Genomic DNA, 24,156 nt, shown 5'->3' with positions numbered 1-24,156 from the left:
TTTCACCATAGATTCTAGAAGTCTTGAAAAAAGTATTATCTTTCTGTGATGTTTATTTCAGTGAAACTAAGTTCTATTAATAATAGGTGGATTAAGGTAGCTATGCATGTATAAAGCTTTCTTGAAAAATAACTCACTCTTGATATTGAAAAATATCCATGCTAAACAATTAATATTTAGATCAGTTGTGAATTCTGGTATATATATGAATAAGATTTAATAGGGTGTGTAACTTTAAACACTTTATCTATTGTTCTTTTTAATGAGGCTTACTTACAATAATATATCTAATATAATCATTTTTCTGAGGATATTCAGTTTAATAGCTACTGTAGCCAATAAGACAAGCTAAGTTTATTGCCATATAATTACTATATTAAACTCACACAGTATTGCCTGACCTGTGGTGGTGGTACAGTGGATAAAGCATTCACCTGAAACTCTGAGGTTGCAGGTGCGAAACCCCAGGCTTGCCTGATCAAGGCACATATGAGAGAAGCAGTTACTACAACTTGAAGCTTCCTGCTTTTCCCTTGGCCCTTTCTCTCTCTCTCTCTCTCTCTCTCTCTCTCTCTCTCTCTCTCTTTCTTTCTCTCCTCTCTCAGAAAATCAATAAATAAAATCTTTAAAAAAACAAAACAAAAAAACACCTCACTCAGTATTAATCACAGACAATATTAATGTGTTTAACACAGGGGTAAATATAAAAATAATACAGCTTTTTAAAAGGAGCATGAGCAAATACTTACCCATAGATTGTATTTGACCATACTTATTAAAAGCTCATTTCAGATAAAATGTTTATACCTAGGCAGGCTTTTGATTTGGTTTTATTTTATAATATAAACAATAGTCTGGATGTTTGTGGGCTGATCATTTGTTATAAATTATTTTGAAGTTAAATATTAGTTTGGTGTATTAGTGAGTTTGACCTCTTTTTTATCCATCTCCCCTTTTTTTTAGTAAGAAAGAAAGAGAGAGGGAGGGACAGACAGACAGAAAGGGAGAGAGATGAGAAGCATCAACTTGTAGTTGTGGCACCTTAGTTGTTCATTGATTGCTTTCTCATATGTGCCTTGACTGGGGGGCAAGCTGCTCTAGCTGAGTCAGTTACCCCCTGCTCAAGCCAGTGACCTTTGTGCTCAAGCCAGCGACCATGGGGTATGAGGTCAAGTCTATGATCCCACACTCAATCCAGCAACCTTTGGGTTTCAAACCTAGGTCCTCAGTGTCCCAGGTTGACTCTCTATCTACTACCAACACCTGGTCAGGCTCATCTCCCTTTGTCTAAGTAATGTATAATTTACAGACGAATCTAAGCTTAAATCTTTATGCTGAAATTTAGTCATATTTTCAAAAGATATTTGTATTTAACCAAATAAAATGATTCCATTTTTCTAGTAATGTTTTATTGACTGAATTTTCTTCTTTTGTTTAATTTTTCAAAAGGTCATTATTAAAAACAAATCTCTCAAAGTAGGATTTCGAAGAGTTATTCACACAATTATATTTATTGTAGCATTATTCACAGTAGTCAAGAGGTGGAAGCAACTCAGATGTCAACTGACAGGTGAATAGATAAAGAAAATGTAATACATACAATGAATATTTTGAAGCCTGAATAAAGAAGGAAATCCTGTGACATGCTACAGCATGGGTGAACCTGAAGGACATTATGCTAAGCAAAATAAGCCATCAGAAAGGACAAATTGTGTATGATTCCACTCATATGAAGTATCTCACATAGTCAACATCATAGAAACAGTAAGTAGAAGAAAGTAGAATAATGGTTGCCAAGAGCTAGGGGGAGGAAGGATAGGGAATTTGTATTTATGGTTATAGAGTTTCAGACTTTTTATTTTGTGACAGAGACAGAGAGGGACAGACAGACAGGAAGAGAGAGAGAGATAAGAATCATCAATTCTTCATTGTGGCACTCTAGTTGTTCATTGATTGCTTTCTTATATGTGCCTTGACCGGGGGTCTACAGCAGACTGAGTGATCCCTTGCACAACCTTGGGCTCAAGTTAGCAACCGTGGGGTCACGTCTATTATCCTACGCTCGAGCCAATGACCCTGCGTTCAAGCTGGTGAGCCTGTGCTCAAGCCGAATGGGCCTGCGCTCAAGCTGGCGAACTCTGGGTTTCAAACCTGGGTCCTCCGCATCCCAGTCTGACACTCTTATCCACTGCGCTACCACCTGGTCAGGCTAGATTTTTCAAGATGAAAAATGTCGAGAGATCTCACCCTGGCCGGATAGCTCGGTTAGTAAGTGTCATCCTGAAGCATAAACAGGGTCAGGGCACATACAGGAACAGATTAATGTTCCTATCTCTCCTTTCTTCTCTCACTAAAATCAATAAATAAACATAAAAAAAAGACAAAAGTTTCTAGAGATGTTACAAAACAATTCAAATATATTTTAACTACTGAACTTCATACTTAAAAATGAGTGAGATGTTAAATTTAATGTTATCTGTTTTTACTACAAAAAAAGCAACCAAATTGAAATGTTCTTTAAATGCAAAATATAGCCTTGTATAAAATGCACCGGACTGGCTTTATTTAGAACAACAACAAAAAGAATGTAAAAAAAAATAAAAATGTAAAATTAATAACTTATTGATTTTATGTTGAAATAATCTTTTGTGTATGTTGTACTAAACCAAGCATATTAAAATTTTAAAACCTCATTTAATAATGTGTTTTATAGACAGTATTCCCTTTTTAGGAATTGTTGATAGAATTATTAATTGTATCCATTTCTAGATTTCTACTCCCTTGGGCTGCCTTTTTTTTTTTTTTTAACTTCCTTTTCTAAGGGAGAATCTGTTCCAAGGTTATATGGGAGTCCTGTTAGGAGATCAAAGTGGTGAATATAGTTTTATATTGATTTAGAGAGAAGAATGTAATTTATGGAGCAAACACTACTCTTCATGCCCCATTGTAGTGTTATATGTGCTTGACGCGTTGCTAGTTTTTAAATGTCTTGACTCCAAAGTCTTGATTAAATTCTCTTCTTATTAATTACATGCTTCCCAACTTAAATGTCTAGTTATAAAATGCTTTTTACATTTTTCTGAATTATTAATTATACAGACCTTTTGCAAGGTTTGAATTTGTCCTTACCTAATCTTTATTTCTGTTCCTGCGTTAATTTCTTAACCTACAGCTCTATTTTCCTCAGGTTCTTTTTTTTTTTTTTTTTTTAAGCAAGAAAGGGAGAGATAGAGACAGACAGAAACTGGAAGGGAGAGCGATGAGAAGCATCAATTTGTAGTTGCATCATTTTAGTTGTTCATTGATTGCCTCTCATAGGTGCCTTGACTGGGGGACTCCAGCCAAGCCAGTGACTCCTTGCCCAAGCCAGCGACTTTGGGCCCAAGCCAGCAACTTTGGGCTTCAAGCTAGCAACAATAGAGTCATTTCTATGATCCCACGCTCAAGCTGGCGACCCCACACTCAAGCTGGATGAGCTTGTACTCAAGGTGCTGACCTTGGTGTTTCTAACCTAGGTCCTCAGCATCCCTGGTCAGAGCTCTATCTACTACACCACCTTAGTTGCGCAGTTGGTGGCCTGGTCTGGCAACCAGTTTATCTTATACTGTAGTTTATTCTCCCCAAATCTTTATAGTAACAATTTCTTTTATTAAGAAATTTTTTATTTTGTATTTGACCACTCAATTTAACCATTCTTGTTTAAAAAGTTTGGGCAGCTCTATTGCCTTATCAGTAGTGGTGCAGTTGATAGAGAATGGGGAAAATATTTGCAATTCATATGTCTGATAAGAGGTTAATGTCCAGGATATATAAAGAACTACAACTCAACAACAAAAAAATCAATGATTTTAAAAATAGACAAAAGACTTGAATAGCTATTTTTCTAAAGATGATATATAAATGGCCAATAAACATATGAAAAAACACTCAACATCACTAATCATCAAAGAAATGCAAGTTAAAACCACAGTGAGATCATCTTATGCCCAATAGGATTGCTACTTAAAACACACACACACACACAAACACAAATAACAGATGCTGACAAGGATGTGGGAAAAATTGGAACCTTTGTGCTCTGTTGGTAGGATTATAAAATGGTGTAACTGCTATGGAAAACAGTATAGAGGTTCCTCAAAGAATGAAAAATAGAACTACCATACAATCTAGCAATCCCTCTCTGGGTATGTATCCAAAAGAATTGAAAGCAGGTTCTAGAAGAAATATTTGCATATTCATATTCATGGCAACACTATTCACAATAGCCAAGAGATAGAAACAACCCAGTGTCCATATGCAAAAGTATGAATAAACAAAATGTGGTATGTACATACAGTGGAATTTTATTCAGCCAAAAAAGAAGGAAATTCTGTCACATACTACAACATAGATAAACCTTGAGAATATGAGAATATTATGTTAAGTGAAGTAAGCTAGTCACAAAAAGACATATACTGTATAATTTCAGTTAGGTATTTTAAATAGTCAAATTTATATAAATAGAAAGTAGGATGGCAGTTACCGAGGGCTGGTGGGAGGGGGAAAAAGAGGAGTTATTTAATGGGTATTGAATTTCAGATTTGTAAAATGAAAATGTTCTGAAGATCTGCTTCAAAACAATGTGAATATACTTAGCACTACTTATATACTATATACTGAACTGTACACTTAAAAATGGTTAAGATGGTAAATTTTATGTATATTTTACCACAATTAAAATAGAAAAAAAACATTGTAACAAAAAATTAAAAGAGATCATTTGAGCACAGTGTTAGGACTTCTTTGAGGGCTTTTGGAAGAGCCCATGAAAGTGAGGGGTCCTGCAGCTTCCGCTTCATTGGCTTTGTACTGAAGTATCTGTTCTGACCAGGCTGATCTTGTTCTTCTTTAGAAGGCCAGCTTAACTGAGCTCTACTCTATCCATTTTCTAATTCCTGTTTCTCATAGGTGGAACCATATAGTTAATAGTTTATCTTACACTTTCTTGTGACTGTCCTGTGTATATCTCCCAATTACAGGATTTTAAGTGTTGTCTTTTTTGCACCCTATAAAAACCTGGGTTTATACTATTCATCTATTCATTCCTTTGCTTATTTATTTAGCAAACATTAATTAAATTCCTTCTATATACTAGATCCACAAATAAAAAACACATACCCTGCCCTTAAGAAGCTTATAATTTAGAGGGGGGAACACCAAGTAAATGGGTAACAATAATATTAGGGTAGGATGTGCTACCACAGAGGTGCATACTGGCTAATGGGAAGCACAGAGGAGGACATTGGATTCAAACTGGAGTGTCAAGGAAGGCTTATGCCAAACACAAATTTGATTTTTTGGGTTTGGTTTAAAGAATTTAAGAATTTTAAAAAATATTCCCTAAATGGTCTGCTAGCATTCTAATTTCTGAATGTAACTAAAGTATAAATGCTAATATTCTGTTTTCCAACTGCAGTCCAAAATTTTTGGGTTTCTTAGTTGCATTGGAGATTCCCATGTAGTTTTGGCTACTGTTTCCACCTTCTGACTTTGTTGGCACTAAAAATCCTGGAAAAACTTAGCTTTTACATATATAGTTTTCTTTTTTTTTTTCTTTCCTTTCCTTTCCTTTTCATGAGAGGAGGAGAGATAGTGAGGTTGACTCCCACATGTGTTCCTACACGGGATCCACCTGGCAATCCTGTCTGGGGCCAGTGCTCAAGTACAAAGCTATTTTCAGTGCCTGAGGTTGACGCACTCAAACCAACCAAGCTATCCTTAGCATCTAGGGCTACGCTCAAACCAAGTGAGCCACTGGCTGCGGTAGGAGAAGAGATAGAGAAGGGGGAGGGGAGGGGTCGCTTCTCCTATGTGCCCTGACCGGGAATTGAACCCAGGATGTCCATACACTGAGCCAACTCTGTCCACTGGGCCACTGGGCTAGGGCCATATTTATATTTTTTTTCTTGTCAGCCTTCTCACCATTGGTAGTACTGAAGTTTATAAAACTTAAAAAAACCTTTTCTTATGTTCTCCACATGGCAAACTCCTACTCATTCTTCACGACTCAGTTCAGAATCTAATTTCCCCTGTGAAATCTTTCCTGACTCTTCTAGCAATAAATTCTTTGTATCTCTATAACATAACTATCTCATATTTCTATTTACACCTTTTTTTAAAAAGTTTTATCTTTTTTTTAAAGATTTTATCAATTTTTGTAGAGAGAGAGAAGAGGGAGGAGCAGGAAGCATCAACTCATAGTAGTTGCTTCTTGTATGTGCCTTGATTGGGCAAGCCCAGGGTTTCAAACCGCGACCTCAGCATTCCAGGTCGATGCTTTATCCTTTGCGCGCCAGCACAGGTCATGCTATTTATATTTTAATATGGCACTTAACTTGCTGTATTTTAATCATGGATTTACGTGCCTCTGCCCTTCAAGGTGTTACCAGTCATCTCTATCTCTCTCGGCCTGGTTCTGGCATAGTATCAAATACATAGTCAGTGGCTCAAAAAATAGTTTTTGACTGCATGAATGAATGGTGAGTCAAGTTTGGGGTCTTACTTTTGAAAAAAATTAATTGGTCTTAACTACACTGCTCACAAAAATTAAGGGATCAGGGAACGTTCAGATACTCCAGTACTTTCAGCCTTTTGTATAGCGCATGAAATAAAAGTTGGTTTTGCATCTCATTTGCATAATCAAGCAACTTTCTTTGACTTGTCATTTGCTTTTCTAATGTTTAATAAAAATAAATCAAATGCTTCTATCATTTCATATTCATTTTGAAATACCCCCTAATTTTTGTGAGCAATATATATTTCATGGTTACAGATTGCTTTCCTAACAACAACCAGTTATCTGATGATAGAATCACTTCTATCTTCAAAATACTGTATATTATGTACTTCTTTCTACCTCTACCACCCCCACCTGTTTCAGGCTACCCTCCTCACCTAGATAGTGGCGATCACCTTCTAGCTTATTTCTGTTTTATCTCTTGGTGGTCTGTAATGTATTCTCCATATTGAAGCCAGGATGAGCTTTTGAAAATATAAATCTTACTGTCTCTTCCAAAGTGGTTGTAAGAACTCCATAGGTCCTTGAAATTCTTACTTTGGGAGGCTTTAGAGACTTTTTCCCATTTTATAGGAAACATATTAAAAGGTACCTACATCCCATATTAAATATGTGTTTTTATTTATTTACTTTTGCTATCACATTTTAAAATTTTATTAATTTCTGAAATTCTTTGGCTATAAATAAACTGACTTAAATGATAATTTACTAAGATTTCTTAACAGTTAACATATTTAGGAATTTTTGCAAAGTAAGAATTGTTTTCAAATGTAATTAAATTTTATAAATGCTAAATTTAATAGTGAATGGAATTGCTGGGTTGTATTTTGAGGACATTTAAGTATTTATTTAATAAATTATTATGGTTATAATTGTCTTTTTGTATTTTGAACTTGCAAATGTATCTTTTCAGGTCCTAAACATTTTCCTGGACCCCTGAAAAGCTAGTTAGGTATTAGGTGGAGGGTGAATAATAGATAAAATGGTGCTGTTCACTCTCCTGCTTTAAAATTCTTCTATGACTTACCCCTGTTCTTAAAATAAAATCGTTACTGTGGCCTTCAAGACCCAGAATGATTTAGCTCCTCCTACCTCCTCTTGATCATTCATCCCTCTTGTTCTTTGAACACTCAAGCAGGTGCTTTCAACTCAGCTTAAATGTCCCTCCTGAGAAAAAGCCTTTCCTAACCACCTTATCTAAAGTGAGCTTCCCTCAGTTATTCCATTTCCCATCAAACTCTTTATTTTCTTAGTGATTTCCTTTTCCCAAGAGGATGTTGGCTCCATGTGGACAAGAACCATTTCTATCTTGTTTATTGGTGTGCCCCTAGCACCTAGCAGAGTCAGACACATGGAAAGCACTTAGTACATACTTGTTGAATAGATGAAGAGTTATGTTAATAGATTTTGTATTTAGTTATCCTTTTATTGTTGGTACAAACCCTACATGGTCATAATCTCTTAAAATTGCTAAATTCTATTTGCAGTATTTTAGTTAAGGTTTTTGTATTTGTCTTCACAAGTGAAGATTAGTCTACAGTTTTTCTTCCTTTCTTTTTTTTGTACTCTCTTAGTCCAGATGGGTCTCAGGAATATGTTAGGCTCATAGAGGAAATTTGGAAGGTTTCCCTTTTATTTCTAGAAGTTTGGTAACAGTAAGAATAACATAAGGAATAACATAACTTCATATAACTTTGATAGAACTTTGGTAGAATTCATTTAGAAAACCATTTCTACTTCATGTACTTTTTAGTTTGAATATCTTACAAATTCCTGATAGTTTTTTTTCTTTGTTATTTTTATAACTGCCTAACCAGGCAGTGGCGCAGTGGATAGAGCATCGGACTGGGATGCAGAGGACCCAGGTTTGAGACCCCGAGTTCTCCAGCTTGAGCGCAGGCTCATCTGGTTTGAGCAAAAGCTCACCAGCTTGGACCCAGGTCGCTGGCTTGAGCAAGGGGTTACTCATTCTGCTGAAGGTCCACGGTCAAGGCACATATGAGAAAGCAATCAATGAACAACTAAGGTCTCTTAAGGAAGAACTGATGATTGATGCTTCTCATCTCTCTTCGTTCCTGTCTGTCTGTCCCTATCTATCCCTCTCTCTGACTCTCTGTCCCTGTTAAAAAAAAAACACCAAAAAACTTTTCTTGAGTTGATTTTGATACTTTCTGTTTTCCTTGACTGTTTTCTATTTTATTTACTCTTCAAATTTATTGACATAAGTTATGTGTAATTCTCTCACAATTAAAAAAAATCCTTTTCAAATCTCTAGTTATAATGCCCCCATCTCAGTTCTAATGTTTTTTAATGACTTCTCTTTTTTGTGTGTGTGTATGTGTGACAGAGACAGAAAGACAGAAATAGGGACAGATAGGAAGGGAGAGAGATTAAGAAGCATCAATTCCTCATTGTGGCTCCTTAGTTGTTCATTGATTGCTTTCTCATATGTGCCTTGACTGGAGAGCTACAGCAGACTGAGTGACCCCTTGCTCAAGCCAGCGACCTTGGGCTCAAGCTGATGAACCTTGCTCAAGCCAGATGAGCCCGTGCTTAAGCTAGCGACCACGGGGTTTCGAACCTGGGTCCTCTGCATCCCAGTCCAACACTCTATCCACTGCGCCACCGCCTGGTCAGGGTGACTTCTCTTTTTTTAATTAATCATATTTTCAAAGGATTACTTGTGTTTATTTTTTGAAAACAAAAGCTGTTAGTTTCATTGAGCCAGTCTACTCTTTCTTTTTTAAAGCAATTATTTATGCTTTTTTCATTATTAATTTTTTTGTTTGTTGTTGTCTAGATTTTTGAGTTGCCCTGGCCAGATAACTCAGTTGGTTAGAGCATTCTCCCAAAATGCAAAGGCTGCTGGTTCAATCTCCGGTCAGAGCACATATAGGAACAGATTGATGTTCCTGTCTCTCTCTCTCCCTTCCTCTCTTGCTAAAATAAATTTTAAAAATCAGATTTTTGAGATAAATGTTTAGTTTATATTTTTTAATGTTTTCAAATAAAATATTTAATTAAAATATTTAATCTCTTTTTTAAAATTTTCCTTAATTTGAGAAAGAGGAAGGGGGGTGGGGAAGAGAGAAGCATCAAATTATAACCCATGACCTCAGCACACTGGGACAATACTCTATTCACTGAGCCACTCTGCTAGGGCCCTAAATGAATTTTCTTTTTTCTGAGAGAGAAAGAGAGAGAAGCATCAACTTGTAGTTGTATGTCACTTTAGTTGTTCATTGATTGTTTCTTGTACATGCCTTGACTGGGAGGCTCAAGCTGAGCCAGTGACCTTTAGCTTCAAGCTAGCAACCATAGGATCATGTTGATGATACCACGCTCAAGCTGGCAACTCCACGCTCAAGCTGGTGAGCCTGCGCTCAAGCTGATGACCTTGGGTTTTGAACCTGGTAGTATCCCAGATCAATACTCTACCCACTGCACAACCATTACTCAGTCCCAAATAAAAATATTTTAATAGTGGTGTAGTGTATAGTCACCAAAAATACCAACTTTGAAAGAGAACAGTTATTTGAGTGTATAAGTTCTGGCTTATGTGTTTAAAAAGTAAACTATTTTTTTTACTTTGAATTCTCACTTTGTAATAATATAATTTTAAAAAATGTCCAATTTTTAATATGAAAAAATTTCAATAAGTATATCACAGGATCCAAAATGTCTGAAAATATGGGGAAAATAGTGTATTTATTGAACTTGTTTTTTTAAGATGAATAAATAGACTGTTTTAAGTTTAGAGGTACCTCAAATAAATAAATAAATAAATAAATAAATAAATAAGTCTGGATGTTTTTGTTTAGTTTTGTTTTGTTTTTGGTGCCGTGACTTGGATAAGATGTCTGGATGTTAAAGAATAAAATATTGATCATATTATTTGAAAATAGAACTAATATTCTGTTTTAAAATGTGTTTCTGTTTCCTGACTTCATGCAGCTTGTTAACACAAGGTAACACATATACACATTCAAACAGTAATATTCTGCACTGGAAAATGGAGACTTAGAAAAATTCAGTTTTATAAAGGTATTATATCCACTTGACCTGTTGTGGCACAGTGGATAAGGCACTGACCTGAAATGCTGAGGTTGCGGGTTCAAAACCCCAGGCTTTCCCGGTCAAAGCACATATGAGAAGCAACTATGAATTGATGCTCACTCTCCACCCCACCCCTAACTGCCTTTCTCTTTCTCCTCTCTCTAAAATCAATAAATAAAATCTTTTTAAAAAGATCATCTCCATCACAAATTGAAACAAAGTGGCTGTACAGTCTTCATGCATTTTAGCATGTTGAGCATGCTCCACATAAGTAATCTTTCCGTAACTCATCTGGAAGGTATTGGAGGGATAAAAATAGACTAAGTATTCAAAATTTCCATCCTAGGAGTTTCCTGCTCTTGCCTACATCTCAATTGTCAGTCCAACTCCTGGCTCCTACTCCACTCAGAGCTATGCAAAGACAGTGGAAGCATTTTATGCCATAAGTGCTCAAGCTGCCAGATCATCTAGGTATTGGACTCTGCCTCCCCTGAAACAGTTCCTTTCCTGTTCTTCTATCAGAGTAAAAAAAAAGTGGGGGGCTGTATAAAGACCCAGAAGCCAGGATGACAAATGTGGGTCTTAGAAAGGGTTCATAAAGTTTCTTTTCAAGGAATGCCAGGCTTACAGAATCTGTCAGTTCTGTGCTAGCTGGCATGGCAGAGTACACTCCGTCAGCCAAGTTCATTTGGGAGAATCATACTGAAATCCCATCTGTTCCACTTTATAGAGATACATGGGGTCTAATAGACACAGGGCACTTTTGCTCTCTTGCTATCACTTTTGTTAACTTTATTTCCTTGAGCAATCCTTAAATAGATGGAGGCAAGTTTCTGGAAAGATATCCAGTTCTTATAGTATTTGTTTGGGTGGCAGGTTTCCTCCTGTTCAGCGCAGCACTTCCAAATGGAGGTCCAGTTTAATCAATTCATTTATTTATCTATTTGCTGTAGGGCTTCACACAGCCATGAAGGAAGATGTGATGTTTGTCCTTATACATACTGGGGAAGACCAGTGGTAAGGACCTTATTTCACAAATAATAAATTGCTATTTTGACCAGTGCTATGAAGTCGTAAAAGATATGGGAGTGTTGAACAGGAAGGCTGGTCTAGATTGGGAAGGCAAGGAAAGTTTTCCCAGAGTGATGACTTAACTTTTGAGATGGCAATGATAAGATGAACAGAACTGCAAAGAAAAAAAGCCAAATGCATTTTTGAAGCTGATAGGAACCAAAGATACCATCTAGTGATGTCTTATCCTTACATTCTACAAATGAGAAGATCGAGGTCCAAGGATACCAAGGACTTGCCTTGCTAAGGTTACACAGCCCTACGGCTGTTAGCCCCAGGGCTAGAGACACAAACCCTGTGTGAGTTTTTTTTGGTCGTTGGAAATCTAGAAGCAGATAGAAGGGACCTACGGATGGGGGAAACCAGGCAGATTTTAAATTTAGTGCTTACTGCATGTCAGCTGCAGAGCTACTCCTCAGGTGGGGGAGTAGGTTAATGACTCAGATCTGCCTTATCCTAGAGGAATTTAGTTTGCTATGCTGTAGCGAAGTTTTTATTTGGGGTGGAGAAAGTACCAAACACGCATACACCCAAAACAATGAATGTGTAGTTCAATTGGGAAGCCAGTCCCTGTTTTGCAGCTGCCTAGCTGTGTGATTTGGGATAAAACACTTAACATCTCTGAATTACCATTTACAATTTATACTTTGGTGTATTTCCTTTCAGTCTTCCTATTAGTTTTAGGAGTTTGTTAGAGATGAGTTGTGCCCTGTATTTCACCTTGATCTTTAAAAACTAAAGTCTATTATTTGGGTAAAGCATTGTTTAAGCCCTCTTTTCAAGAGCAGTTTGCCAGCCTGTGCTTGCCCAAACATCTAGAGTAACTATAGAAAGCCAGCCAAGCTCCAAGATCTGCAAGAATCGTTAGCAACTGAGTATATTTCTATAAACCAATAAAGGTTTTTATATTTTGTTCATCTGTTACCCTTATGCTGTTGCCACTTTCACATTCAGTGTGTGTAGGTGGAGAGTATGAGATAACAGCTTCACAAATGAGAGTGGAAAAGGGCCGCTTTCTCTTTAAGGCAGTTTCATTCCCCAGGTCCCGCCTCCTTCCTGATTGACAAATCTACCCGAAGTCACATGATCTGCCTCTATTTGAAGGTCACAAAAAGCTGCTTCCTTTAGAGACAGAGGGGGAGAGAGAGAGCAAGAGGGAGAGTGAGTGAGAGAGAGTTAGTTCAAGCCAAAATGGCCGACAGAGTCTCTGCTGGTTTCTGAATATTTAAAATACAAATACAGAAAGACAAAAAGAAATCATTTTTTGGACCTTTTTTCATTTCCATTTCTACCTTGTATGCCTCAATTTGCTGGATTTAAGCACTGCTGCACTTTATGAGGTTGGTAAATACTTTCAATTTTTAAAACCAATTGATTTATATGGATCTTGTCTAACCGTTTTCACTAATGGTGTTGCAAATCGACATTTGTCTAGCATAGAGTCTGGCTTCAGACATATCGTGAATCTGTGTAAATCAGACCCATGATGTACTTTTGGTTCGGCATTTTAGAAATGGAAAAGCCTTGGTAAAATATTTAGATTTTGAAATGATTTAATTGCACTTTTAATGTCTGTGACTTTCATCATCGTTTTTGTCTTGCCAATAAATAAAGCTGTAATTGGAAACTTGATATTTAGAAAGAGGATTTTAAAAAACACAGACCTCTCCCTGCCTCCTTAAATCTGCTGCAAAAATTTGCATAAATATAAATGGGTTTGCATTCTTTCGGCTGCTAAGGCCGACAAAGGATCTGGGAGGGCAAGTACTTCCACGGGAAAGCCTTTTTTTTTTTTTTTTTTTAAGCTAGGCCATCCTTCCTAGAGAGATGTAAAACCTAAAATGAGAACTGATACATTTTAAACATCAGGCTGGGGGCGAGTGAACGCCAGGAGGTTTGGGATTTGTAGATTCCCCTGGTTAAAAGCCTCGGGAGCAGTGTGTGGATCACCCCTCTCCTCTGCGCGCGCTCATTTGCACTGGATCTCTATGTGTTCTTAAATGTGCAGCCAGATGCGCTGTTATTTTGAACCAAACTGTAGGGCTAACTTGTAAACATAGTGTTTTACAGATATAACAGCTATCACCCTGATAAAGAATTATTTCTTTTATCAGGTTCTCCCTGGAGATTGGCCTTTGCCATTTCTCACAGATTACATTTTTTTGTTTAATTTTATACAGATGAATTAGATTTTTTTTAGCACAAATTCAGCATCTGTCTGTGTTCGGTGGCCTTTTTGGCCATGTTTCCATTGTAAATTGGTCATTGAATGTCACATAAATAAGTAGCTGTGTTTGTACATATGTTACTTACCCCTGAAACTGTGTAGTGCCCTGAAGTTAAATTCCATTACTCCTAATGCAGGATTCTAGAAAGCCTGGAAGCAGGGAGGGAAGAAAGCTGAAAACTTGCTTTCTCAGAGCCACCTCCCCCTATCATTGTGAGAGTGTGATGTAATGCTTCTCGGTCTGGTGGGCTGAAAAGATTGTAGTTTGTGATGTGGCGGGTAAACTGCCCCCACCCCCTGGGTAAATCACCCCACCCCCTCAGCACATCTCTGGCTCTGAGAGGCCTTGCTTTTTCCACCCCCCCCCTAATTTGTATCCTGATTTATGCCTGGGAGTATTGGCATGAAAAAGAGACTGTTCTTCTAAATCTGTTACAAGGTATAGTTTAGAAAGATTTTTAAAATATGCAAATAGATTGAATTATCATATCCCCATCATTAAATATATAGACTTAGATTAAAGCTAATTAGGCATAAATGGAATAATTTTGATGAGAAGGAGCATTGGTTGTTTTGTTGTTCCTTTGTTATTAATCTAATTACAAGATGCTGGATCTGAAAGTGTTAAAAAAACATGGGGAAAAATGCTGGACCATTTGAAAATTTGACAGTCTAGAAGAGGGTGTATAGTGCTTTCAGAAGCTTTATTCTCTGTTGAAATGGATTGGCCTGTTGTGTTGAAAATGGCCTGTTTCTTTAGCCAATTATGTGTAGATGAAGGGACTTTCACGCTAACTTAATAAAAAGACTTTCTATTTAAATATATAAAGATAATTAAAATGCTCTGTCTCTAAAGAACAAGTATTTTATTATTTTTCTAAAATATTATATTCTTTTCTACATAAGGAGTAAAGCAATGGTTTGAATTCAGTGTAAATTTTTTGGTGGTACAAGTTCAGCTTTTGTGTAAGAAGGATCGGAAATACTACATTAGAGTGGTAGTCCGGAACAAATTTGTCTCTTTAAAATTTTTTTTTACAGTTTTAATTTAAAGGAAAGGACAGAAATTGCCATAGTGATAAGGAGTGTTGCTTTGTAGTGGACCTTGGGAAAATCAGAGCTCTGATTTTGCTGCTGTTTTCCTGAAAATGACAGTGCCTATTTGGGCCTTTGCTTGTTAGATGATTCATTTTACATTCATTTCCAAAGTTGATCTTACAAAAAGAGTGAGAAAAATCCAGGCTTTCCATATATTGCCATTAGCTTTTTTTTTTTTTTTTGGGGGGGGTGAACTGTGTCAAAATGTGAATAGCAGGTTAATTCACTTTGCAGAGCGAGGAACCAGAAACAGGGTGCCTACTCTCCTAGGCAAGAAAGAGAATGATATAATGAACATTGACAAATGCTGTCTAATTCTTGAAATGTTTTTTATAAATATTCCTTTCTCCTAGGCAGGTTGAAAAGTGAGATAAATAAGACCCGGTTTCACGTTAAATGTATGGCTCTATTGAGTTTCAGAAGCTCAGCTGCCATTTTGGATCTAAGTTCCTGCAGAGCCAATCTTTAATGGCATACCAAAACTATGGTAATTCAGAAGCAAATGAAAATGAGTAATAAATCAAGTGTGCAGATGGATAGTATCTAATTTGTGCCTTTTGCTGAAGTTTCTTTCTGTTAAGTAGTATAAAATGAAGGTTTAAAAACTTTAAGATGTGGCTAATCCTGTGAATAGCAAAATACCGGCATATGAGAACTGTAATATTGTGGTATTTGAAAAAGAGATGGCATATACAAAGGAAGTTTCTTACTGGGGAAAATGAACATAATCCTTATTAAAGTTCTTCCCTCCCCCATCCATATTTCCTTATGCTAGATCTAGTTGTGATGTTATAGTAATGTCATTATTCACAGCACTGCTCTGTCTCAGAAAAAAAGTGTCACAGATTCCTTATTAAGATTTTACTGAAACTTCGCAAAAAATTGGTAACGCTTATCTATCAGAAGATGGTATCTTATTTTTAAACTGTTTTTTAGTCTTTATATCTAGATGCCTGAGAGGAAGCATTGGCAACTTCGATATATGGCACCAACTCAACTCTGTTGTTCAGCTTGGAATGGCCATTTGTTATTCTCTATCACCACTAACACAATCCTTTAAAAATAAACTTTTTAGCCTGACCGGGCGGTGGTGCAGTGGATAGAGCGTCAAACTGGGATGCAGAGAACCCAGGTTCGAGGCCCTGAGGTCGCCAGCTTGAGTGAGGGCTCATCTGGTTTGAGCAAAAGCTCACCAGCTTGAGCCCAAGGTCGCTGGCTCGAGCAAGGGGTTACTCGGTCTGCTGAAGGCCCGCAGTCAAGGCACGTATGAGAAGGCAATCAATGAACAACTAAGGTGTTGCAATGCGCAATGAAAAACTAATGATTGATGCTTCTCATCTCTCCATTCCTGTCTGTCTGTCTCTGTCTATCCCTCTCTCTGACTCTCTCTGTCTCTGTAAAAAAATAAAAATAAACTTTTAAAATTCAAATAAAGACTTCTAAGGCTTTTCCAGTTCTTCAACTGTATGAGCGACACTAAAAGAGTGATGTGAGGATGAGAGCTTCAGGTTCTACAGAGTCGGCCTAGCAGATAACAGTAGTAAGGGTTGGGTCTCACCCTATCCAACTGCCCCATGACTGAAAAGATTTGAAGAAATTTAATTTTTCTAACTCAGTATAATCGCTGACCTTCTGAATTGTAAACTGAGCAAGGCCTGAGGCAACACAGATGAATGTACTTTGTCCCTACCCTCCAGGAGTACCAATCTAGCAGGATGATACTCAGGTAAAGAGGTTAACAACTTGGTTGTATATGTACAGTAGTTAGAATAATAGGTACAGAAGTATCCTGAGTATCTGTATTAAGAGAGTCCTTATTTAAAGAAGCCAAATAACTATCCCTTATTAATTTTTAGTCATGATTTGGATATTAGATTTTTCTTAAGTGAAGCATGTGACTTGGGGTTTCTGACCATTGGCTAGGGAAAGGGACAGCATATGCTAATTGCTTCCTAGTACAGTCTTATTCCTGAATTTACACTAATGTGACTTCCCTCACCTGCTTCTTGTGATTTAGACTGGTGGTAGAGTGAGGTGGGGTGAACTAAAGCCACTTTGCCTGAAAAGGGATTTAACCTGTGACAGTGACATTTTAACATGCTCTCCTTTCTTCCTTCCTTCCTGTATATATTCATTCAGCTATTATTTATTATTCCCTGGTGTGTGTCAGGTGCTGGGGAATCCAAGAATTTGGTTGGACCATCACCCTTAACAACCATTTGATTCATGTGGAAATGTTTGCCATCTAGTGACTAACCTACTGCTTGGGGTTATGACTAGGATAAGGACCTTTCACTTGATGGTCACTTTACTAATAATTGGGAAATGAATGGCAATTTTTGCTTCTAGTAGTTCTAGAAACTTCCATTTAATGTTGGACCTGATAGTCACTTTATCCATCTTCTTTAACCCTACATAAGTATCTCCTCCAATTTACCTTTTGAATTGTCTCAGAGAACCTTGAAACCTGAGTTACCTCCCTAGTTACTCTATAACATTCCTCAGTTTTACTTTTTAATACCCCTAATTGTATCACCATCTGAAATTATATTATTTGTGCTGCATCAGTCCCCACTAAACCATAGGCTTTCAGGAGAGCAGACTTTGTTTTTCTCATTGTTCAATCCCCAGCATCTAGGACATGGCTTAGCAGGAATAAGTGCTCAAAAAAAAATGTATGAGTTAATTCTGAGTTACAAGGTCACCAGGACCAGCTACATGACCATAAGCCCCTATTTCTTCATCAGTAAAATGTGAAGCATAAAGGAAATGCTGTATGGAAGGGCCAGCACCTACTCTTGTTGCTTAGTGTTTCCTTCCCCTTTATTAAATAAACCAGAAAGGTTTTTATGTTCCCACAGATACCTACCTCCATTCTTTCTCAAGGCTCCCTGATCATGATGTGCACTGATTGTAGAACTTCAGCCTGGACAAGGACAGAAGCAGTGCTGAGCCTTTTGTTTTATTAAAGTCCCTACATTTCTGTGGTCTGATGTTCTCTCTTCAGGCTCTACAGTTTCCTTTAGGTTCTTTGTTGTGATGTATCCACATTTTGTTTGGCTGCTTTTCATGCATTCTGTGTTTTGCATCAAAATGTTCTCAACAGTTTCAGATGAATTGCCAAAGGGAACATAGAATACAGTGTTTTCCCTTCATTTTGATTATTCCAAGCCTACTCATATCAGTTCTATTTATTTAATCAAACTATTAATAGGTTTGACCAAAAGACAGATAAAATGAGAATTTAGTTCATTTGCCCACTTTATACAGTGCTATTGACTTACTAATTTTATAGAAATGACTTTCATTCATTGACCTTGGAATTTGTTGTTTTTCTTTTTTTTCCAGTTATTATATATTTACTCATTTACTTAGCAAATAATTATTGACTACCTATTACATGCCATATGTTGACATAAGTGCTTGCATAGGAGTAGCATGAAGCTTTTCTCCAGGCACCATTGCTAAAGTTAGAAAGAATATGAATGCAAGGAGGTTAGCCAGTACTTGGGTTATTGTGTGATTTTAAAGGAGGGACACCCAACCCTACCAGTTGTGCAAGGGCCCTGAGGCAAGAGAGGATACCGGAATATTTGGAGAACTGCATATTGAGTACTTGGACATGGTTGGAGTGTGATGTGTGTAAGAGAAAGGATGATCTGAAAAATAAGAAGTGAAGCTGAATAGGTAAACACTGGCCAGATGCAGAAGTGCCTGTAAGCCATGTTTGGAAGTTTTTTTTTGTTGTTTTGTTTTGTTTTTCCCCCTGAAGTTGGAAATGGGGAGGCAGTCAGACTCCCGCATGCGCCCAACGGGGATCCACCCAGCATGCCCACCAGGGGGCGATGCTCTGCCCATCTGGGGCGTCACTCTGTTGCAACGAGAGCCATTCTAGTGCCTGAGGCAGAGGCCACAGAGCCATCCTCAGCACCCAGGCCAACTTTGCTCCAGTGGAGCCTTGGCTGCGGGAGGGGAAGAGAGAGACAGAGAGGAAGGAGAGGGGGAGGGGTGGAGAAGCAGATGGGCGCTTCTCCTGTGTGCCCTGGCCGGGAATCGAACCCGGGACTCCCGCACGCCAGGCTGATCCTCTACCACTGAGCCAACTGACCAGGGCCTGGAAGTCTTTTTAACTTGAGAATAATTGAATGGTTTTAAGCATGAACTTCATCTGTTCAGAATGGATTTTTAATAAAAGATGACTTCTAGTTGCACTATAGAAAATGGCTTGAGGCGTGAGTGTCAGACCAGATGGTATTGCAGTAATCTCAAGTTTAACAGTGGCTTGCCTGGACTGACAGTTGGGAAGTTGGGAAGAAGTGGGTAAATCCAGAGACATTTAGGTAGATGGTTTCACAGGACCTGATCATTAAGTTTGAGAAGTGAGAAGATGTGGGTTGAGAAAATTAAAGATGATACCTCTGTCTCTGACCAGAGCTATTGGTGGGAAGGTGGTTCCATTCACTGAGTTAGGGTCCATTTAGACAGGACATATGTGGGGTTGAGATAATGAGTTCAATTTTGGAATTACTGAATCTTGGGATTCATTATGAATTCAGTAGGGGTCTGGAGTAATTAGTTATCTGACTGGAGATAAAAATTTGAGAATCATCAGTAGTCCTAAGTTTATCAAGATTTTTTTTTTAAGTTGATTTCTTTGGTACAATGTTCAGTGACGGTAGTGTGTAGTGCAAAGTGCTATCAGGTGCTGTTATGGGGACACAATCTTACAGAAAAGATAGGCCACTTACCTCTGGTATCTCAGTGGTTGCCATGAGAAATTCCAAAAGAGTTTGAGGGCAGAGAAAGACTAATGTTAGCTAGGTTGATCAGAGAGGCTTTATGAGGACCTTGTATTTGAGCTGAGCCTTAGTTGGGGCAGAATTGTGAGAACAGGATATTTTAGCTAGAGGATTAGTTGTGTTCAGGGAGGATTGATGTGTACAAGAGTGCTGGGGTACCTGCTGTGCAGTGTGGATTGCCATGGTAGACAGTTGGGGACCTGTTAAAAATTTGACAGCAACATGACCAAAGTGGTATTTTGAGAAGACTAAAATGCAGTGGGCTAAAGGAAGACTGGGGGTGGGAGTGGGGAGGGCAGTGGGGAGAATTTAAAGTTAGGCAGGCCTGTTAAGAGGCTACAGCAAAAGAACTCTTATGAATGGTCTTGTTATAAGACTGTGGCAGTGGGCTAGAAAAGGGACCAGAGACTCCAGGTTTTCAAGGTGAATGATGGGAATATTCAACAAATGAAAATGAGGAATTACAGGTCAGACATTCTGAGTTTAAGAAGTTGGTGGGACTTCAGATGGATCTGTTTGGTAAGCATCTGACAATGTGGAGCTGAAGCTTGAGAAAGAGGTCAAAGTGGAGATAAAGAATTGGAAATCATCCACATAGACATGATAGTTGAAGCCAAGAGAGTGGATGAGGTCACCATGGAAGTATAGAGAATGAGAAAGAAAACTGAGAACTGGGCCATGGGGACAGGAAGAGAAAGAGGACCTGGGTAAGGAGTGAAATAGAGGTGGTTGTGTAGGACAGTTAGTAATAGTTACTGAAAATGAGGAAAGGACTTCTCACTCTCAGAAGTGGTCAGCAGGTTTTGATGCTGCACAGAAGAACAGTATTTGGTTATGGCAGTGTTCCTAAACCTGGTAGTGGGATGTGTTCCTGTGGGAAAGATTTGGGAATCATTAGGTTATGCCAGCATCGTTCAGTAGAAATAGAGTGGAAGAGACATGTGTTTGTTATTTTACATTAAATAGGTGTAAAATAAGTTACAATTGAATTTAACTCAATTTTTAAATTTTTTCTTGATTGATTTTAGAGAGACAAGAGAATGGAGGGGGATAGAGAGAAGCCTTCATTTGTTGTTCCACTTAGTTGTGCATTCACTGGTTACTTCTCATATGTTCCCTGACCAGGGATCAAACCTGCAACCTTGGTATTTCAGGACAACACTCTAACCAGCTGTGCTAACTGACCAGGGGCTGAACTTAATTTTAATATTTTTTAACCCAGTATGCACAATATTGTCAATTCAGTGTGATTGATACACAAATATTGAGATAGTTGACATTTTTAAAATACTAAGTCTTTGAAATCTGATGTGTATTTTATTTTATTTTTATTTATTTTTTGCAAGAGAGAAAGAGAGAGACAGTTGGGTCACTATAGTTGTTCATTGATTGCTTCTCATATGTGCCTTGACTGAGGTGGGGGCTCAAGTTAAACCAATGATCCCTTGCTCAAGACGGCAACTTTGGGCTCAAGCCGGTGACTTCGCACTCAAGCTTGCAAGCCTGTACTAAAGCTGCATGAGCCCGCACTCAAGGCAGTGACCTTCGGATTTTGAACTTGGAACCTCAGCATCCCAAGTTGATGCTCTATCCTCTGTGCCACCACCAGCCAGGCTCTGATGTGTATTTTATTATACCACATATACTACATTTTAGTTTGAACACAATTTTTTTTGGAAATGCTTAATCTGTATCTAGAGCTCATAACATTTATAGTTGAAAAACTATATTCACATATCAAAGTTTTTCCAAACATACAAAAGTTTTCCAGTAATGGAAATAAGTATCAATTTAAAATTTAAGTTAATTAAACTAAAGTAGAATTGAAAATTCAGTTTCTTGATCATTTTAGCCTTGTTACGAGTGCACACTAGCCATGTGTGGCTACCATATTGGACAGTACAGGGTTATGCAAAGTAAAATAGGTTACCTTACAATTAATGTGCCCTTTGAAAATAGCCAAAGTATCACAGAGAATTCTTACCATCACAAAACATTTCACAGGATTAGTATTTCTTGGAACACCTGTTGGCTTATGCTAATGGTATTTTTAGAATTGGAAGGGTCAGATCCTAACTTCGCATATGAGGAGATGAACCTTTTATGAAAGTATACAGATTCCAAAATTTAAAACAGGAATTAAAAAAAAAATTTGGCCTGACCAAGTGATGGCACAATGTATAGAGTGCTGACCTGATATGCTAAGGACCCAGGTTCGAAACACCAAGGCTGCCAGCTTGAATGCAGGCTCACCAGCTTTAGTGTGGGATTACTGGCTTGAAGCCCAAGGTTGCTGGCTTGAGCAAGGGGTCAGCTGGAACCCCCTAGTCAAGGCATGTATAAGGAAGCAATCAATGAACAACTGAAGTGCTGCAACTATGAGTTGATGCTTCTCGTCTGTCTCTCTTTCTCTCAAAAAAAAATTGTTTGTTTTTTTTGGCTATGGTCAGCAGGCTAGTAGTATATTGATATAAGCCCTTAAAACATACTGGTTTGTGTCAGTTCAGAAATACGCTAGATGCAGAGGTTTACATTTTAAAACAGATTCGGTTGGATGGGAGTATTCCCCACCCCTTTTTGAGCTTGTGGAGTCAGTGACGTGGTGCTCCAGGTGGGAAGATAGGAAATTAAGGTTTGAATGTTGTCAGAGCATTCAGTCTGTGGTCCCAACCTTCTCAACACATCCTAACTAATACTACAAGACCAAAGGCCTGGTTATTTTGTGCTTTTATCTCACTTCTTTTTGATGATATGCAGGCAGCTTGACCTTAGACTGTTACACTCATTTTATATTTCTTGCCATCCTGGGCCAGTATAATATTTACTAAATATGGATGGTTTATAAAAAGGTTCAGAGATTTTTATTTAATCATCACATTGGTTTATTCTGCCTTGTAGTTACTAATTAGACCTTCCAAGTTCAGGTATACCTTGTTTTATTGTGCTTACCTCTATTGTGCTTCACAGATATTGCATTTTTTACAAATTGAAGGCAAGACCCTCCACAAAAAAGATTACAACTTGCTTTTACAAGTGAGACTCATTTTATTGTGGTGGTCTAGAATCGAACCCACAATATCTCCAAAGGATGCCTGTAATAACCAGTAAAGCGAGAAATAATCTTGAATTGTGCTTGGGAACTAAACCTTATTCACACTGGAGAGTAAGTGTTGGTTTTTGATTGTTGCACAATTTAATTTTAGCTGACAGTAGTTTATTTTTCCCTCTTAAGAGTTTGGGTGTCAGCTATTCTGTGATGTCCTGGTTGTTTTTGTTGTTTTTAATCAATATGAAAATATCTTACATTTTTGTTTTCCTTTAGAAGTACATTTTGGTTACCTATCTATGTCTTTGTTAAAACCAGACTATATAGTGGTGAACTTAGTATCTTTAAGGCCTTCCTAAGTAAGGAGTCTTAGCAGAAGATGCCTCACTGCCTCTCCCAGGAGCAAGTTTTGTATTTCTCAGTGCCATTGTTTCTTTTTGCTTACAGAAAATAATTGCTGTTCTTTTTATGCCCAGAAGTTTCTATTTATAAGCTGAAGTTAGACAAATAATTGTGTTAGAACAGTGGTTTTCAAACTTTTTGATTGGATCTAAAATAAGACATAATTTGCACTGAGATCTTGTACATACATGAATGTATACACTGAAGCAAAGGTATTTACTTTCTGATACTATGTGTAATATATTCTGATATATTCTATTCAAGTTCATTTTGTAAAACAAAACAAAAATCAAAAGAGCTGATTATCCTATCCCACTAAATTGATTTTATGATTCACTAAGGGTTGTTTCACTGAGGTTTGAAGATTTAAGACTTATGAGTTGCCATATTCCAGGATATGATCCCCAGTTTTGCTTATTTTGAAAATCAAATTATCACTCTATTCAGTTACCACAGCAACCAAATTTATTAGCAGTTTTTTTTAAGTTAATTTCTTTAACATGGGAGATGAAGAATTTTGATAATCAAAATGTGGTCTTTCCTCTCCAAAGCATTTCATGTGGATCAAAAGGAGCTGGCCATCCATATTGAGGAATGGATACTTATGTTTTCCCCCAGATTTTATAGAAACTTAAGTAGAAAACACCCTTTTACCAGATTGTATATTTCTTCTTGGAAGAGCCCAATAGAAAATACTGCCATACTCTTATTTTTGGAGGGGAATGTTATTCCTCACTCCTTTTCCAGGTTTCACGAAGATAATTCTTCATTATTAACACATTCTGTTTTCAGACACATAGCAATACATTTTATTAGTTCCATATTTCCCACTGTTTCATGGAGTACTAATAGGTTTGCCTGCAAAAAAAAGGGTTCTTTTCCTGATTAGGCTGAATTAAAC

The 24,156-nt window shown here is 37.5% G+C and overlaps 1 protein-coding gene across 4 annotated transcripts in view; it reads left to right on the top strand.

The window, feature by feature from the left end:
* TNRC6B (trinucleotide repeat containing adaptor 6B) overlaps positions 1 to 24,156 on the top strand; it is a 288,141-nt gene that overhangs the window by 116,140 nt on the left and 147,845 nt on the right. Inside the window, exon 1 of one of the 4 annotated variants that reach the window (XM_066257382.1) lies at positions 12,827 to 13,023. The exons of the other annotated variants lie outside the window; for them this stretch is intronic. Within the exon in view, the coding sequence (XP_066113479.1) occupies positions 13,019 to 13,023 (5 nt within the window). The 5' untranslated portion in view covers positions 12,827 to 13,018. Of the gene's footprint in view, positions 1 to 12,826; positions 13,024 to 24,156 lie in introns of those variants that run through there. 4 annotated transcript variants of the gene reach the window in all.

This window comes from Saccopteryx bilineata, chromosome 1 (genome assembly GCF_036850765.1).
Source record: "Saccopteryx bilineata isolate mSacBil1 chromosome 1, mSacBil1_pri_phased_curated, whole genome shotgun sequence".
Classification (NCBI taxonomy): domain Eukaryota; kingdom Metazoa; phylum Chordata; class Mammalia; order Chiroptera; family Emballonuridae; genus Saccopteryx; species Saccopteryx bilineata.
This window is presented reverse-complemented; position numbering and strand designations above follow the sequence as displayed.